Source organism: Diospyros lotus, chromosome 1 (genome assembly GCF_014633365.1).
Source record: "Diospyros lotus cultivar Yz01 chromosome 1, ASM1463336v1, whole genome shotgun sequence".
In the NCBI taxonomy this organism is placed as follows: Eukaryota; Viridiplantae; Streptophyta; class Magnoliopsida; order Ericales; family Ebenaceae; genus Diospyros; species Diospyros lotus.
In genome coordinates this window covers 50,557,515-50,577,105 of record NC_068338.1, presented here as the reverse complement: position 1 = coordinate 50,577,105, position 19,591 = coordinate 50,557,515, and the positions used below count along the sequence as shown (strand labels likewise).

Sequence of the window (19,591 nt, the reverse complement as noted above, 5' to 3'; positions counted from 1 at the left end):
AAATTAAAAGTGGATTCGATCAGTGTATATGCCAAGCAATCCCATCACTCACAGTAGCAGACAGTTCGCTGTGTTGGTGAAGTCATTTGCTGCTAAGGGAAACTGCAGCTTGCTTGTGTCAATTCTTTTATTAATTTAATTTTTTTTCTTTTTAAATAACACGACACGATACATATTGAGTAAAGTGATGGGTAGGGTATGATAGGATAGGATAGGATAGGAGGGGACCCCTCCCCCGGCCTAACATTACACACATATTTATTACTCAGCCTCATAATAATAAAAACGAAAATTAATTATGCTATGTTTGGAATGAATGGATTTAAATTTTAAAATTCATTTTTTTTGTGTTTAGTGTAACACAAGCTAAAATTTGAAATTCAATTGAATTTTACAAATTTGTGTTTGAAATAAATTCAGAATTGGAAGTTATTATTTTATCTTATTTCTTAAAATATTTTTAATATAATAAGCTTATTAAAATTAAAATTAAAAATAAAACACACTATAAACTTGGTGAAATATGTAACATGTGGCTCAAATTTAATCACACTTGTGACTATGTCACTTGTCCTCTTAATGACCATATGTTTGGTCATTGGTTTCTATAAATACCCCCCATCTCCTAGAGTTCAAGACACATCAAAAATTTCTTCTTCTCTAGTTTTTAAATTAGAAATGTTATGGGAGAGATCCAAATGAGAGTGTATCTTGGTGTAATAGGATTTTGGGTGTTAACTAGTACTTTGAGTGAGCTTGTAAAGATTCTTCAGTCTCATATATAGTGAAAAATTTTCTTGTTGCTCTTCAATCGTGGACTTGGGCAAAATTGTCGAACCACGTTATATCTTAGCGTCTTTTATTTTCTTCACTATATTATTTTCTCCACATCAATATTCTTATTCCAACAAATTGATACCAGAGCTCTTGGTTGCAAAAGTGCCAATTTTTTTAAGAAATTCCTAACATGTTCTGTGGTTGCAACATTGTTTGATTTTCCACATTAGAAAAGAATTATTCTTGGTCTTCTAGCTAGAAGTATCTTTCTCGTATGTTCGATTGTACTATGTATGTTAGAATTGTGGTAGTGTGGAGGTGTATGTCTAGAAAGGTTCTGGTTGAGGAAAGATTTAGTATTTTAGTGTGTTCGTTGGTGACCCACTTTTCTTTCCTAAGAACTTATCTACTGTACTATTCATGAGCTACGACACTATTCTAATATACGATACTAGTCATTCGTACTATTGAAAGTTATGGCTACTACTAAGTTTGATGTGGAGAAATTTAATGGAGAAAATGATTTCGAATTGTGGCGAGTCAAGATGCGGGTCTTACTTGTTCACCAAGGTTTGGCTAAAGCAATAAGCTGTCAGCAACTCTGTCAAATAGCAAAAAGGATGAGATTGTGGAAAAAGCATACAACGCCATCTTATTGTGCTTGGGTGACGAGGTTTTGCGAGAAGTTCCAGAAGATAAGACAATTATCGAACTATGGTTAAAGTTGGAAAGCTTGTATATGACGAAGTCACTCACCAACCGGGTGTACTTGAAGAAGAGGCTATATATTCTTTAGATGCAAGAAGGCAAGCCCATTAAAGAGCACTTGGACGAATTTAATAGAATTATTCTTGATTTAAAAAATATTGATGTTAAACTTGGGGAAGAAGATCAAGCAATAATTCTATTGTGTTCCTTACCAAATTTCTACAAGTACTTTATCGATATTATGATGTACGACTGCGATACTTGTACCATGTAGGAGGTCAAGGTGACGTTAAACTCGAAAAAGTTGAAGAAAAAGGTATCAGAAAGTAAAACTAAAGGCTTAGCAGAAAGTCTCTTTATCAGGGGAAGAATAGATAGAAGAAATCAAGAGAGCAAAAGAGGTAGATCTAGGTCAAAATCCAAAACCAGGCCTAGAAAATACAAATGTTTCCATTGTCACAAGGAATGGCATATTAGAAAAGATTGTTTAGAGCATAAAAGCAAGGAGAAGATTTCTGAATCTAAAAATGCAATTGTAGCAAATGGCTACAATAGTGCAGATGTTCTTAGTCTCAGAACATGACTTAAAAGATGAGTAGATTCTTGATTCTGGATGCTTATATCACATGTGCCCCAATAAAGATTGATTTACTACTTACCAAGCCTTAGATGGGGCAAGGTCTTTCTGGGAAATAATGCACCCTGCAAGGTTGTTGCATTAGAACGATCAGAATCAAGATGTTTGACGGGAACGTGAGAATATTGACAAATGTTAGGCATGTTCCAGAAATGAAGAAAAATATGATTTCCTTAGGCACACTAGATTCAAAAGGTTATAGCTACAAGGGTGAAGGTAGAGCTATAAGAATCTCTAAAGGTGCTTTTATTGTGATGAAAGGAAAGAAAGAAAATAGTCTCTACACGCTACAAGGAAGCACAGTTACAGGTATTATCGCTATCTCCTCAACTATTGATCCTGATGTCACCAATTTATAGTATTTGAGAATGGGACATGTTAGTGAGAAGGGTCTAGTAGAGTTGAGCAAGCAAAAATTACTCTATGGCCAACAAGTTAGGAAATTAGACTTATGGGAGTACTGTGTATTCAAAAAACAGTATTAGATAAAATTTAACACTGTAGTTTATCGAACAAAGGGCACGTTGGATTATATACATTCCAATTTGTGAGGTCCTTCCCAAGTATTTTTTCAATGTGGTGGCAGATATATGCTAACATTCATTGATGATTATTCAAGGGCGGCATGGATTTTCATTTTGAAATATAAAAATAAAGTATTTGTCAAGTTCAAACAGTAGAAAGCCTTGATCTAAAAGCAAACTGGAAGACATATCAAGCGATTGAGAACTAACAACGATTTGGAGTTCTGTAGTGAATTCAAAAAGTTCTACAGGGACCATGGTAAGTAACTAAAAAAAATTATGACTTTTCTTATAAATGTTAATTTATTATAATTAGTATTGAGTTTAGATAAATTAAAGAAGAAGATTGTATTCCTAACCCCACCCCAAAACAAAAAAGTATATATTATAAGTAACTAAAAGTCAAAGCAAACGTAGAACTCGTGATGTATTAATTTGAAATTATTTTGGTGGGTTCAATAGGGTTAACATTGGAGCATTTTTCCAACTCAGTTCAACAAAAGAAAGGTTGATTGGAAAGAGGAGAAGAAGAGTGTAGAAATTAAGCAGTTGAATCCCCCAAGATTCACGTGCGTGTACCTAATGGCAATACCAATGGCAATGGGAATGGCAATGGCAAGCCCATGCATGCATCCACCTAATTATTTAATGCACATACAAAAGATCAGTCAACCCTTTTATTTTCCTATATCTTATATTCACTCTCACCTAACCCACAATCCAACCCCCATTAAGAGCTCCTGATGATGTCTGTCTGGTCATTTGATTCCTAATTAATCTTCACTACTTGTTTCGCTAATAAACCTCGCTGCTTTTACATATATATATCTGTCTATACAAAAATTAAGAGCTGCGGCGCTAATTAAAAATATAAAATAAACAGTGAATGGGAAGTTAGAAAGGTGCTTTAAAATTTGATTAATTTGGTTTTTAGAAAAATCCCCCTACCGCATCTATTCTATTCCCACTCTTGAGGAGAGGAGAGGAGAGGAGAGGAGCAATTAAATTAAAAGTGGATTCGATCAGTGTATATGCAAAGCAATCCCATCACTCACAATGGCAGACAGTTCGCTGTGTTGGTGAAGTCATTTGCTGGTAAGGCAAACTGCAGCTTGCTTGTGTCAATTTTTTTATTAATTTAATTTTTTTCATAATAATAAAAACGAAAATTAATGCTATGTTTGGAATGAATGGATTTAAATTTTAAAATTCATTTTGTTTTTTTTTTTTTGTGTGTGTGTGTGTGTTTAGTGTAACACAAGCTAAAATTTGAAATTCAATTGAATTTTACAAATTTTTGTTTGAAATAAATTCAGAATTGGAAGTTATTATTTTATCTTATTTCTTAAAATATATTTAATATAATAAGCTTATTAAAATTAAAATTAAAAATAAAAACACACTATAAACTTGGTGAAATACCCAGAATTAGAATTAGACGTACACAGAGTGTGAGCGAGCGTAGGACCTTGGTTATCAAAAATCGCACTCAGCAGAGAGCAGAAGCAAAATGTGAGGACAGTGTGTTTTAAACGCACTTTTATTCTGTCCTTCAAATTTACTTGCTGAGCTGAATTCTATGAAATTAAATTACACATATACAAACAAATTAGATTTGAATATAAATTTTACAAATTTAATGCATGAGATATAAGAAGATCAAAAACTAAATAAATTATCTGACGGAGTAGAAAATAGAAGATTAAAAAAAAAAAAAAAGGATGTATAGTATAGTATATAGATAGTAGATACGGGACAAAGGGGCGTCTCCAGTGTTCATCGCCATTCCAATTAAAATTTGACCTCTCATGCGAAGAGGGACCACAATTGCTGATAACTCAGCCCCATAAATGTGTGCTATCATACGTCACCGTCTACTCTTTTAGCATTAACTTCTGAGAATGATGAACCAAAGAAGATGGTTGGTTGGCTTGGCCAGACCGATCAAAACTTCTTTTTATTCTTTTTACCATTTTATTGTTGCATCATCAAGTAAGCACTGTGGTAGATGATGTAAGGGTAAAGTGGTAAAATTGACCCATCAAACAATCTCACATAATGTGAGAAAACAAAATTAACGTCATTACTTGTCAATAATATCATCATATGTCTTAAAATTCCAGCGGTATTAGAAAATCCTAAACCTTCAATTATTTCTAGGTATGATATGATTCTTATGTAAGATTATATTATTACAGTAAATAGCAGCAAGAGAGCTTTCCACACAACAGGAAATTAATATATAAACTATGATGATAAATATAAATATTTAAGTTTCCATTTTAATAGAAAAAGGTAACAAATGAATACATTTCTGTATATGCAACCAAAGCTAGGGAGGGATAAGAGGGTAGATGAAGAAACAAACAAATGAATACTATACTATGGTGTGTCTAGAGTAGAAGAAGAAGTTGACCTGATATGCTGGGAAAGAGTAGGAAAAGGATTTACACAAGTTAAAGAAAAGAAAGAAAGATGGTAAAAAACCAAAATGAATACTCTTTTTCTGGACCTGCATTTACAGACCCGTGTGATCTGTAAAACTCGCGAACATTCCTACAACTGTCTGTTTCGGTATTTTCCCAAGTCGCAGTATACACTTCTTGTAATATATATATTATATGTATGTATATATTTATAGTGAGCTTGTCTTCTTCCATATTACCATGGACTTGAGGAACTCCAGGACCTGCATAAATATAACAAAACAGGAAGATAAATGATCAGGACCCAAGCAAACTATACTTGAAAGCACATAGGCACACTTCCGTCTCTCAATTTTTAACAAGAATAAACTTCTCAAAAAAAAAGGGGGGGGGGGGGGGGGGGCTGGTAGATGAGATTGAAATATGAACCAATATTGGTTCTATTATCTGGAAGTTTATTAGTTTTTTTTTAGAATATCATCAATTCAATATTCTCAAGTCCAAAATGGTAATGATTAGTCTTCCGAACAATATATGGCAATTGCTGCCGCAACCAAAGCCTACTTCCAGTTAGAAACTAGTACCTCTGATGGGTCCCTCAGAGAGTAAAACGCATTGCTTTCCTTGGGCACAGAAGATACCAAGATGCCAAAACCTCTGCTGATGGGTCCCTCCCTCAAAACCTGTAACAAGTCAATAACCTTGCTCTGTTACATTGTCTAGACTGAAAAGCATATGAAATCACCAGACAACAAACTGAAATAATACGTAGGGGCAAGTCCGGCATTACCTTAAATGCATCTTCATCGGTCCGGTCATCGCCAACATATATTGGTAGCACATCATCACAAGAATTTAGCCCTGCATCATTTAAGTTTTTACAATGGTTATAGAGGGAAACAACATTTTTTTTCTTTCCCTTAACCCCCCAACCAATTGAATTGTTTAACCCCTATAAAAGGCACAATTTACCCACCCAATGATTCAAGTAAGAACTCAACCGCTTTGCCCTTGTCCCAGTCAAGCACGGGCCTGACCTCAAGAACCTGAAAATTTATTAAAGAGAACAAAAATTAGAGTGACTGGAAAAACAAAATGAGCCAAGAGTCTAATAGACTTTTGAACTGAATCAGCTACTAAGTTTGTCTTTGAGAGAAACCTTCCGTCCATGCGTCAATCGTAGACGGCGGTAGTCTTTTAGTGTTTCATCAACACGTTGCGCAACTGCTTTCCACAACTGAAATAACGAAAGAAAGCACATTACAGAAGATCCACAGTCGCTAAACTAAGGTGCTACATAAATAGCTTATTCTGTTTTTGCTACCTGGTATAACCCTCTTACCTTCTCATCCACATTACGGTAGTGTACGGATACACAGAACTTGTTATTCTCCACTATTGCTCCTTTAATTTCCTTTGTATTCTTAACAAGGGATCTATAAACCTAATCAAGCATGGGAGAATCAGAAAGCTTTTCTATTATAAAAGGAAATATTAAAACTTTATGCTACCACAAATATCATATACATTAGTTCAACAAGTCATTTACTCACCTCATTTATCATAGGTAAAAATTCACTAGCAGGCTGGAACAGGTTAACTCCCTTACCCTACAGGCACAAGAAACAAAACCATAATAAATACTCAAGCACACACAAAAAGCATCTCAAAGGAGCAAAGATAAGGAGGTGAATATAGGTGAGCCAGAAAGGTCTGCGTTTGGGCCTATTACCTGCTTGTCAGTTGATCTAACACAGTTTGTTTGGTCATTAGACACCGGCGGCACAGGGCCCATAATGTCCATCCCATGACTGCCAGCATAATAGAGTTCTGCCAGCCCTACAAACTCGTACACCTGAATAATTAGGGGCAGGTGTAAATGGAACAAGTTACAAACCAAAGCAAAGGTAATCAGAAAGTAGAGCTGAATATATAATCAAAAATGACCCAGAGAAGCGGTTATAATGACGACAAGGCTTTAGTGTAAAATAACTATACCTTGTCACGGCTTCTCCCGCTGATGATTGCTGTTGGGAAATATTTTGCCACATTCCTCACAGCAGCACGCATCTGCGTATGTTATGAAGCATCACTAAGAATTTCAGAGAGGAAGCTTTTATAGTAATGTGCATTTTTATAAGTCAAAAGTTACAAAGAGCAAATACTCACAGCAGTAGACATGAAAGCAGAGTCTGGATTGTCTACAATGGGCGAAAGAGTTCCATCATAATCCAAAAACAATGCTATTCGCTTTCCCTTTGCATAATTTGTTATTTGCACAAAAGATTCAAGTGCTGAGGGGTACTTGAGCTGCGGCACCAAAAGTCAAGGATCAAATAAATTCTAGTACTGGATGAAGTAGGCAGCTGAATCTCAACCAAATGAAGGTGGCAAATTACCGTCCAATTACTATAAGGAACATCAGTATCAGAAGATACCAGTTCAGCACCAGAATCCTTGCACTTCCTCTTATGGGTTGGAGATGAGGACTTCATCACATCCAGCCAAGAGCTGGAACGAACATCATCAAGCACAACAGGCTTCTTCCCTGGGATTGTTAAAAAGCGTCCAGGAGGAAAAACTACACCTTGGGGTGAACAAAGACTAGAATAAATGCTTCTTGATTTGTTCATGGGTGCAGGATCAGTGAGAACAGGAGCATTATGATTTGATTTCAGGTCCATCTGTATGAATTTGTCTAGCAAAGTATAGCTGAGAATACCAGGGGCTTATTTTGCAAATGCAAATCAGTTGATTTCCAGAACCCAATATTACAAGTATTTTAGCCAACCCTCTTGTCTTAAAAAGCACTTCTTCAAGTTTTTCTAGTCACTTTTGGTTGGAGAAAAGTCCATCAACTGTGAGATCCCTGAAAACTAGTGATATAAAAAAATGTCAAAATGAAGCATCATTGAAGATTACAGAGTAGCAAAATCTGTCAAGCAGAGCTATAGTTCGGTCTTACATGTTAATCCTCATCAGACCATCAAATGCGGCAAAAACCAGACAACAGAAGACATCTGCAAAAAGCGCATGTGTGTTAAACAGGTAAGCCGTTGGACAGCTTCAGGATTCAAACAAAAAATTTACTTGCTTCCTCAAGGCTTGGAACTAAATAGGTATGTAAAGTGCACAAAGTTAAGATTGTTATTAGAAGTTGAATCATACTGCTTGGTATCATAAACAAGCAGTATACCTAACAACGAAAGCATAAGTCATAAAGGAGGGACAGTAAAGCTGCCGAGAAACAAGAAACTGATCTCACATATAGAATCATTTCTGAGAAAAACTGCAAGCAAATGACTAATACTCAAGATAGTTGAAGGAACCAAAATATGTACAAACCTATAAGCTAAAAAACAATTGGATCTGACCTACTCATTAGAAAATATAGATGTCTTATTACCAAATAATGTCCCAATAGGCACAAAATTTTAAATATTTTTCCAATGTGGAAGGGCGAAAGAAAACGATGTGTCCACTTTTGAGAACCCCTTCCACACCTTACTTTGATGTGTAGTCTTCTTCATATCACATATATTCATGGGAAAAGAGGGTTTACTAAAAACTACAACCATATTCTTCAAGCTAGTTGCAGTAATTAATGTATCTGAAAAAAAAAGAAAATGTATCTTGAATGTGGAGTTGAAATACATTGGATAGCTTCATCTGGCAATCTGTTTTTTAACTGGAAATACAATCACATAAACTTTCTCCAGTCAATCCACATGTTTTCTTTTTTTTTTTCTACAATTGAGCACAATGAACACAAACCTGTCAGAAGAGGAAACTAGTTATGAATGGAAAAGTAGCAGTACCCAACCAGGAATAGAGGTGTTAAGTATAGTGAAGCACCAACTCAAAAACGCTGCTGTTTTGAACCAGGGATGGAAGGTCAGGTGGCAACCACACACTAGCTGCTCCAAAACGCTGTCATTTTGGAGCCCGTGTGCTTGGATGGCCCAAAACGGCAACCTCGCTCATCATTTCAGTTTGTGGCTCGTTTCATCCTCCCGTAGCATTTTGTCAGTTTGCCTGCTGCTATGGAAGTTGTTGATCTAATCCCCAGCGTCTATCTCACCATTGGTTTGCCTCATACCCTACCTATTTATATCCCTCTATTTCTCGAGATTTGTGCAAGGAAGAAAGCAAGAAAAGTAGTCGAGTTGTTTAGGGTTTCCTCTCATTTTGTGTGTTCATGTTCTTCATTTCCTCTGGTTCTGTAGCTATGCCTTCTGATTTGTTTGTAATTTTTGGGCATTTTTATTTGAGAATCAGTGAGTGTATAGTGAGGGTAAAAATTTGTACAGTGAGGGTGTAAACATTTTTTGGCTAGTGCAGTGCGCTCTTCTCGGCAGATCAACATGGATGTAACCCTATTATTGAGGGTGAACTACGATAAAATCTTCTTGTGTTCTTTTTCACTTTCTTTACTGTTTTATGTATGCGTATATTTGTGCTTCCGACCTTCAAATATTGGTTTTAGATTTGTTTGAGTTTAAGTGTTAGAGGTGGCCGAGCCTATTGCTTGTCCCAACAAGAGGTCTAGATTCAATCAAGGACCCAAACAAAACATGGTTTATATACCAATACCATGTAAATGCAAAGGTTAAATGAGTTCAAAATTTATTGCCAGGAACTGTGAATAATTTGAATCAAGAAGAAAGCTTCATGAAAGGCTACAAGGTCTAGGTGGTATTTGTGGTACTCATTATTATTGAATAATGCTAAGTGTCATGACACTTAGCTTAGCTGGCAGCACACCATTGGGTGTGCTTCCTCTCATGAGGCAGCACACACCCAATGGTGTGCTGCCAGCTAGGCGTCATGACTGTCATCAGTCATGCCGCCTAGCATTACTCATTATTATTACCATCAGACAATTACTTAACTGATTGTCCCACATAACCAAGTTGAAAGAAATCAACTAATCTAAATATATCAGTGATGAATTAAAGAATGGTGGCAGAAAAAAGTATGACATGGGAATTCCAATCGTTCTGGCATTATTTTGCACCTGTCTAGTTGTGATGGGTAGACGGGTGTGCCGATGAGTAACGCGAGGAACAGTGTTTGGCAATGGAAACTGGCCCACACAACTTGATATTTTTATTAAAAGTTTTTTATCTCACATGGTTGAGTCCCAACAGAAGCATATGCAACCACATAGCATGGGGCAACAGATGACTGGAATTATTAATATATGGACCCAACATGGCAATAATCAGTATTAAAGTTATAGCAATAATAGAAAAATGAAATTTTGAAGTTTTACTGGACTATTGTACTGTTGCAAGCATATAACAACTACAAGGATTAATACAAGTTATCCTTCGAATCGAGTAACATGAGGAGAAAAAAAAAAGAAAAATAAAGATTAAAAAAGAGAAATTCTAATTACGGAATAACTCGCAAGAACTGATGCAGAATATCTCTGCATCATAACAAGCCTAAAAATATTGTGAGTGGCCCCATATGTGAATGAAACATCTTTTCCAAGTTGAAACACCAAATTACGAAATCTTTAACCTTTTCTATTGTTTATTCTCTGGTAAAAACAGTGAGAGGGGTTAAGACGTGGTATGTGGACAACCATTTCTCATTCATAACACAATGGAATACAGTGGCTGACAGATCATGTAATTTATAAAAGAAAAAGACATATACAAATTGAAGATGAAAACAACGACTATATCACCATCAACTGATCCAAACACAGCTCTATGGTATGCAAAGCAAAATCAAGTCAACAATATCTGTCTTGCGGTTGGGGAAAAACCGTAAAATTGAACCAATTGGGTATGGAACTAGCACCAGAAATTTGGTATGATACCCCACATGAAGCTCATTAATTAGAGAAAAAGAAAAAGGATGCACAACACCTGCTAATAGCTGCTTGTTTGAAAGAAAATATTCTTTCCCAGATTCCTCCGGACATGGCTAAGAGATGAGGAGAGGGGGAGAGAGATATGTTCCCTTTGTGTAAAATGTTCCAGATTAATTAGACATTACAAATCCATTGCACCAAAAGTTTCAATAGCCCAAAAGGTAAGGCATTGAAATTGAATAAAACAAAACAAGATAAAAATTTAGTCTCAAGAAATAGAATCCAGAGAACCAAGAAAAACACGCACCTAAAAGAGGAAGGAAAAAAAAAAGAAAAAGAACTCCCTAATTTTTATATCAACATTACGTCCAAAGCTACCAGATACGAGTGACGGCGTACCTATTTTGATCTCCAATGCGAAATCGCAAAAACCTCAGTCAAGAACCCAAACCTGCGAAAGAAATGTAGGTTTATCAGATCCAAAACCTTTCAACAACAGCCAAACAAAAAAACTACACAACAAAACGAAAAACAAATGGAACCTCCAAACGCACAAGGGAATAGCAATGGCGAGACGACGATGATATGTCGATGACGTCACCTTTCGAACGAGGAGAAGCTGCCGAAGAGAAAAGAGACCAAAACCCTAGAAGTTTGCAGAAGAGGAAGAGAGAGGGGCTTATATATATATATGTGTATGTATGTATGTATCGAAGTATTTGAGGTTGTGATATCTAATGCGAGAAAACAGAAAGAGAGAAAGAATGGAAGAGAGATATGAGAGGGAGAGAGGGGGTTATATATAAGAGTTCCGGAAGTGCTAAAAAGGAAAGGCCAATTAGAAAACACGGTGGGTTAGTTGAATCCCCCGTAACTAGAATCTGAAATTTCTCAACCAATAATCTCTCTCGCCCGCACTTCCACGCGGGTGCACAACACCCCTTTTTCTTTTTCCAGGCTAGTCAAGTTTATTAGAGGTGCCATTCTTAGTGGCTTAATTGATTAGAATATTTTTATTTTAAAAATTATTATTCACACTTAATTAAGTATAAGAGTCGGACCTTATTCTTACATGATAAAAGTTAATAGGATAGAAGTTCTGCCCTTTTTTAGACGATTAAGATAAATTTCTTATTTTACTTTCACTCCAAAGGCATTGTCTCATACCCATATGATATAAAATATATTAAAAAAAAAAAAAGTAACATATAATTTATTTTATTTTTCAATTTGGTAACAAAGTGCAAGCGACTCTCGAGGCGCGTGCTGGAACTTGTTATTTTGGACGAATTCTTTAAGCCAACTGGTAAGCCCACGGATTTAAAAATTCAGTTTCCTATTTTTTAACAATGCTAATTGACATATACAAATGTGTGTGTATATTTGCCAGCTGAATATTATTTTAGTAATAAAAACCGCCAACTGACTGGGGGCGATCCTGGAAGGAGACGCTGCCACGTGTAAATTGACCAGTGGCCCCGCGTTGAGCGTGAGGACGCCTGCGTTCGTGTCAGGGCTGACGTGGCCACGTTTCCCTGCGGGTCCCGCCACGTAGTCTACTCGCCATCTGTCGTTGTCACGTCGCTTTCGCTCACAGCTGGCAGGTCGTCGGTTCACGGTCGCTGAGGCCCCCCTCGGCCTCCCTGATTGGGCCACGTGGACCAATAAGGGGCTTGATCGTGGGCCCCGTATCCTGGCCTGGAGAAATAGTAGCCACGTAAATTACACGTAGCGGGGACAGCGGGGCCCGGAGATCGCGAGTGGTGAGGGTTTCATCGACTGCGACGAGCGCGTAGCGTATAAGCGTGTGCAGAGGTGGGAGCTGTGGGGCCCGCATGTCCGAGGTGACTGTGAAACGACGCAGCGAAGAGGAAGAAAAATGCTGGAAGGTGAGATTTTGGCCTTTTTGGACGCTTCCCCTCTGGGTACGTAAGGGCTGTTCGGTTGCTTTTTTACTAAATTCAGATACCATTTCGGTAAACCTCTTTTAAGTTTATAAATTTAATAACATGACAAACACGTGTGTATTTTTGTTTTATTTAATAATTATTAAAAATTATGTGGGTTTAGGAAAAATTATAATCACTTTTCTAAACAAATATTATTAATTTTATTAGAGTGTACAAGTCTCTTTCCTTACCTTCCCTTGAACACCACTGTTGCCTGTTGGGTATTAGCCAAATGGCCATTCCTAAAAACATATGATAAATGCATCAAAGTGGTAGGTCAGGTTTGGAGGAGTTGTATGCATCATAGGATACTCCATAGACCATTCCCATTTTGAATCCAAAAATAAGACTCTGTCAAATTCAACCCATTCATAGATTGAGACATTTATAGCTACAAAACTGAAGGCTAATTATCCAGAAATTGAAAACAGAAAATTAAAAAGGGAATTGAATGCAAATTATCAAAAATATTATTTAGACATTTAAATTTAATATTTGTGATGATCTTCTATATTAAGTTATTTTGTATTTTAGGTTTGAGATTAGTTTGGTTATTATATTTATAATAATGACTAAATAAGTTAATGTATTTTTAAATTTGAGATTATTTTGTTTATAATATTTAAAAAAGTGTTACATAGGCTATTATTATTCTTTTAAATTTAAAGTCATATTAATAATTATGATTACTATCTCTTTAAAGTCATGTGAAAAAATATTATTAATTTTTATAAGAGTGTACAAGTCCCTTACCTTCCCTTCCCTCGAGAACCACTGTTGCCTGTTGGGTATTAGCCAAATGACCATTTTTAAAAGAATTATGCTATTTGTACATAAGAAGTTTTATAGATTAGTAGTTTTATAGATTAGTTTATAGATGTGATATATGGTGAGAAATTAACAATATTTGAAATATAAATTAGAGCAATTTATTGTGATAAATTATCGATAACTTAAATTTAAATGAAAAGAGAGAAACAAAGAGACGAGACATTATTCATCGGCTAAACCCTTCTTTCTCAACCGACAAAAATGCTATTCTCCATTGCCAACCATCGAGGCATGAAAGATCAGTGGAGAATTTGAGATTTGTAAGGTTTAAAGCAAACAGACTACATGAACTCAACCAACTGAAAACCAAAAGGGTTTAACTATTAGGCATCAAATAAAGTTCTCAGTATTAGAACTTTGTTGAAATGCTAAACCCACATCACTCATCTTCGTTTATCAATTTGACCACAGCCATCCCATTCCTCCATAAGAGTGTGTGTGGGCATGTGTATCCAATGTCACAATTTATATAATAAAACTATTAATTTGGATAACAAAATAGAAATAAATATTACTGTGTAGTGGGCAGACCAATGGGAGTAATGGCAGCCCAGAAAGGGTGGTTGAATGAACAGAATGGCCAGCTGCCAGCTGAACACTTTCCAGAAGGTCAAAACTAGAAATGTTCTAGAAAGGGTTTCCCTCTACCCTTTCTTGTTTGGTTGGTCAGAAAAGGGACAGGACCCTGGAAAATCAAATGTCGGTTCTTACTTTTTCTTATAGGGCAAGTCTTGGAACGGTGAGTCAGTCAGACTGCTTGAATCACTGAAGCAAGTTAATTATTTTAGATCTCTGGGACTGGTGGGATATTCAAATCATTCATTTATGCCCCCCCCGGCCATCCCTTTTCCAAAGGCACTTTTCTTTATAATTCATAAGTGTCACCTTAGGAAGGAACAAACCCACGTAGACATGGTTGAAACTTGAAAGGTATTCATCTTTAGGATTTTCCTATTATTAAATCGCGGATTACAGATGGTGCTGTAGAAAATGATGAAATGACAAAAATATAACTAACTTAATTGTAAAATTATCCTTCAAGCCGCTTACTCTCTCTCCATTCTTTCTCTTTCCCTCAGTCACCTCTAGCAATCGTCACTACATCTTCTCTCCCCCTAAGAACAAAATCAACTTGATTACCATTTGTGAGCCTTTCGATACCCTTATCAAAAGAAAGTCAAACCAAACTAAATATATAAAAATATATACTATAAGAATAACAATATAAATCTATTAGTGAACCAAAATAATGGGCAGAGGTGTTCAATCACTTTGGACCAACTCTAAATTGGATCACATTGAAATTAAAAAATTTAAATCAAAGTTCAAACCAAATAAGGGTAAGAGGAAATCAGTTAAATTAATCCGATTTATATGTTACATATAATTAGGGTTGCAAATGAGTTGATTCATTTGCGAGTGGCGTGTTTGCGACAAAATGAATGAGGACGGCTATGACGACAAACGACAACGACTGATTTAGAAGTTGGGGGTGACAATCGATCTAAGTTTACTCCTATACACTGCGACGACGACTAATTTGGAAGCTAGACTAACCATTGATTTGGGTTTCTTCTTGCTCAAGGCCTTCTCAAAGAAAGCAATCGACAACCTTCTGTTCTTACTAGCTGATGACGTCTTTTGCTAGCTATCTTTTCTTTATTGTTGGTCGCTTAAGCTGGCTCCATCAATGTCAACAATCGGCCATCAAGCTTCCAAATTCAACCTTCTTCTAGATCGGCCTTCATTTCCACCTCCAACTTCTAGATCACTCACTACCTCCAACCCAACATTGTCCCCGTCACCGTCCCCGTCCTCTGCCTGGCTTTCTTTGTAAATATATCTATAACACACACACATGTATATAACATATATGTAACATTATTTTAATTTTTTTTTTACACATATGCATGTGAAACCCGCTTAAAATATTTTAAAATGTCAGGTGACATCAGCGAGTCTTGGACGCCGACTAAGCAAATCCGAGTCGTGATTAAAATTGTAACCAATTAATTAAATTGGGATATTATTGTTAAAATTAAAACTTTTGGATAAAATCCCAAAAACGCAAAAAGATTTAAATTTTTCGTGCTAATAACCTTTAAATAAAATAACAAGTTTTGACAAATCTAAGCTCGACTTGTCAACCTTTTGTCAAGCCAAATCCAAGCTGAGCTCGAGTTTAAGCTCAAGCTTACAAATTGTTTCGTGGGCTCGTTTTTTATACAAAATAGAGTTAGATAAAAAAAGGACTAAAAATTGATTTTTTTAAATTCTTCAAACTGAAGATAAAACCAAACTTATTCTTAGTCCGATCCAATTCAATTTTTGGATTCAAATCAAAATTTAAATACCCTTGAATAAGAAAGAATAGACAATGAACGAAAATCAACTCAAAACTATTTTATCTTTTTCAATTTCTCTCTTCCCAATCCATTACTTCCATTTGCGGTGTTGGCTTAGTTTTCACATACCCTTTTTGATGCATAGGCCATCCTAAATAGTCTCTTATTTAGGTTTTTTTTTAGAAATTATAGTGACGATAACACGAAATTGTGGAGTCCCCCATGACTAATCCAACTCAATGTCTCGATGACTTTGACCGTAAACATCATCATTATATATAACTTTAATGTTGCATAAATATAATTTAATTTTCATATTTCAAAAATTGACATGATCTCCAAAATAATGTATTAAATGTAACATTGGGTGGGCAGGCGAATCTTCATTATATTTTTAGTCGGTTAGGTAAATCTTCATTTTCTATTAATTAGCCATATGCTTTGACTACCATTTGAGAGTAATTAAATCATTTCTTTGGATAGCATGAAACACCCCCAACACAAACACAATAACAACAGTTTAAAAAATTAAGAAGAACAACAACAACAACAATAACAACAACAAAAGTTTTAAAAGTGTATTTCACTTTGCATGAAGATTTCATAATTTATATATTTTTAAATTGGCTAAAAACATATTTATACTGTTGAATTTGGTGGCGTTTAATCAATTTTGCCTTTGAACTTGAAGAGAGGGGACCTATTGTGCCCTTTAAGTTTTAAATTGGGATCTATTACACACTTAAAATCTTAAATACATGCTCGTGACATATACGTGTTTGGACAAAATTTTATATTAATATAATATATATATTGATGTTTATGTTAAATATAGTGGTTGTTATATATTAATACAATATATATATATATATTATATATACACACAACAATAAAGGTAGGCACTGACCATGGAGGAAGGGATGGAAGAGGCAACGGACATAGAGAAGGCAAGGATGGAGGTTGGAGGCAACGACTGCTGTGGATGGATCTGGAGGCAATGGCTCTTGGGGATGGGGCTGGAGGTGACAGTTGGCGATTGCCATGGAGGAGATGGAGGCACCAATGACAAATGAAGGCAGTGGTGGAGGAGAATTACAATTGAATGAGAATTGGAGTTGGAAGAGAGCTAGGGATTGCATGCACTTATATATAATAATAATAATAATAATAATATTATTATTATTATTATTATTATGAAGGGATTAAATGAGAGAAGAAAAAATGGAGAAGGCGAAATCAAAGAAAAAGCCGAGCCGTCGCAATTAAAGATGTAAGGACACCATCAACAAACAAAGACAGTGATCAAAGATGAACGAATGGAATAACAAACAAGCGAAAAAGGTGGTGGCGGCGACAACGATGGGTCTTGGTAGAAAAAAGTAATAAAAGAAAATGAGACTAGAGGATAATGACAAAAAGAAAGGAAAGAGAAAAAAAGAGAAAGACCCATTTTATCATTCACTCTTTTTAACTGCGTGTGATTTCATGTGTAGCATTGATTGGATATTGAGGTACGTGATAAGTTGAAAATTCTAATTTAAAATGTGTAATAAGTTCAATTATAGAACTTGAAGTACATGATAAGTTCTCCAACAAGTTCACAAACACAATTAGGGTGTGTCTGATAGCATGAAAAATGTTCCATCTAAGGAATTGAATTTCATTTTGGATATTTGACACACTATATTTTTCATGAAATTGAATTCTATTGTACAACCATTAAAGTTTGTTTTTAGCTCTTTTCCGTGAAAAATTCTATTTAGGGGGAGATGATTTTTATTTTCAATATAAGTTGAAAAGCACTTTTCTTTTCACCAAAATACTATCAAACACACCCTTAATTTAGCGTCCCAAGTTGGTTTGTGCCTTAAGCCTTTTTAAATTCTAGAGCATTGTCAATTGCCATAAATAGAATTAACAGTTGCTGTATTTGGCTGGGCATAGAATAAACTTACCATCAATCTACAATAATCCTATGAATAAGCCGCCATTTTGAGATTGATGTAGATATTTATTTATTTTTATTTTGGTAAACATTCATAAGATTAACTCTAACTTAAGTCTATTAGTTGCTTGATAAAGGAAAATCACCCTATTGAAGTGACTGAGAATTTTTTTCATGTCAAAGATATTTTACCGGTTCATGCCAAGCAAAGTCATTCATCGGCTGTGGCCGATAGTGTCTGACGATTAGGGTGATCGTGTTCAGAAGGGAGAGACGGGTAGGGGCGATCAGGGGCAGATCCAGCTAGGTGGAATGGGCTGGGTTGGGCTAGACAAAATTAAAGATAAGCTGAACTAAATTAAGGGTAGGTTACTTCTAAAAAATTAACAAATTTACATTATAAAAACAAAAATTACTGTTAGCTGCCCTGGGCTGACCCAGGACAGCTCACTAATAAATCCGCCTCCGAGAGTGATGGTGTTTGCGAGAGAGAAAGAATTGATCGTGTGAAACAGATAGAGAGAGATGGTTCTGGGTCATTTATTACGAAGGCAATTTAGTCATTCAATTGCTCTTATAAATCAATTTATAAAAAAATTTCTGTATAAATAGTACTATTCTTTCTAAAAATATATGATAAAGGCATCAAAATTGTATGTCAAGTTCAGAGGAGTTGCATGCATCATAGGATACTCCTTAGACCATTTCCATTTTGAACCCAAAAACAAGACTTTGTCAAATTCAACCCATTCATAGATTAAGACTTTTATAACTACAAAACTAAATGCTGGTTATCTAGAAATTGAAAACTGAAAATTAAAAAGGGAATTGAATGCAAATTATCAAAAATGTTATTTAGATGTTTAAATTTAATATTTATGATGATCTTCTATATTAAGTTATTTTGCATTTTGGGTTTGAGATTAGTTTGGTTATTATATTTATAATAATAATGACTAAATATGTTAATGTATTCTTAAATTTGAGATTATTTTGTTTTTTATATTTTAAAAAGTGTTACACAAGCTATTATTATACTTTTAAATTTAAAGTCATATTAATAATTATGGTTAATATCTATTTAACGTTATTTAATAATATTTTTAACGCCAATTCTATTTTTAATTAAAATAATTTCAGTATGTTGCAAAGCTAATTTGCCCCCCAAAGTCAAAGTCACATTTGAAATAAATAATAATATATTAAAACCACTAAAACTAATACAACAATATATTATTAAACATTTTATATAATAAAACTATTAATTTGGATAACAAAATAGAAATAAATATTAATTATTGTGTAGTGGACATACCAATGGGAGTAATGGCAGCCCAGAAAGGGTCGTTGAATGTACAGAATGGCCAGTGGCCAGCTGAACACTTTCCAGAAGGTCAAAACTAGAAATGTTCTTCCCTCTACCCTTTCTTGTTTGGTTGGTAAGAAAAGGGACAGGACCCTGGAAAATCAAATGTCGGTTCTTACTTTTTCTCGTAGAGAAAGTCTTGGAACAGTGAGTCAGTCAGACTAGTTGACTGACTGAAGCAGGTAAATTTTAGATCTCTGGGATTGGTGGGATACTCAAATCATTCATTTATGCGCCCCCACAGGTGTGCATTCGA

At 35.3% G+C, this 19,591-nt stretch overlaps 1 protein-coding gene across 5 annotated transcripts; it reads right to left on the bottom strand.

Annotated features, from left to right (window-relative positions):
• Positions 1-4,902: 4,902 nt before the first annotated feature.
• Positions 4,903-11,702, bottom strand: LOC127792877 (probable trehalose-phosphate phosphatase F). Of its 5 annotated transcripts, none has more exons than XM_052323519.1 (14): positions 11,442-11,702; positions 11,299-11,350; positions 8,038-8,092; positions 7,472-7,948; positions 7,242-7,382; positions 7,071-7,142; positions 6,805-6,927; positions 6,626-6,682; positions 6,415-6,516; positions 6,232-6,309; positions 6,049-6,118; positions 5,863-5,933; positions 5,657-5,755; positions 4,903-5,335 (listed from the first exon to the last, which is right to left on the bottom strand). In XM_052323519.1, the coding sequence occupies exons 4-14, from the start codon at positions 7,754-7,756 to the stop codon at positions 5,282-5,284; spliced, it is 1,152 nt and encodes a 383-aa protein (XP_052179479.1). In that variant the 5' UTR covers positions 7,757-7,948; positions 8,038-8,092; positions 11,299-11,350; positions 11,442-11,702; the 3' UTR covers positions 4,903-5,281. The 5 variants fall into 5 exon arrangements, with proteins under 5 accessions (XP_052179479.1, XP_052179505.1, XP_052179472.1 ...); XM_052323545.1 differs by having other exon boundaries at positions 7,472-7,941; XM_052323512.1 differs by having other exon boundaries at positions 11,454-11,702.
• Positions 11,703-19,591: the final 7,889 nt, after the last annotated feature.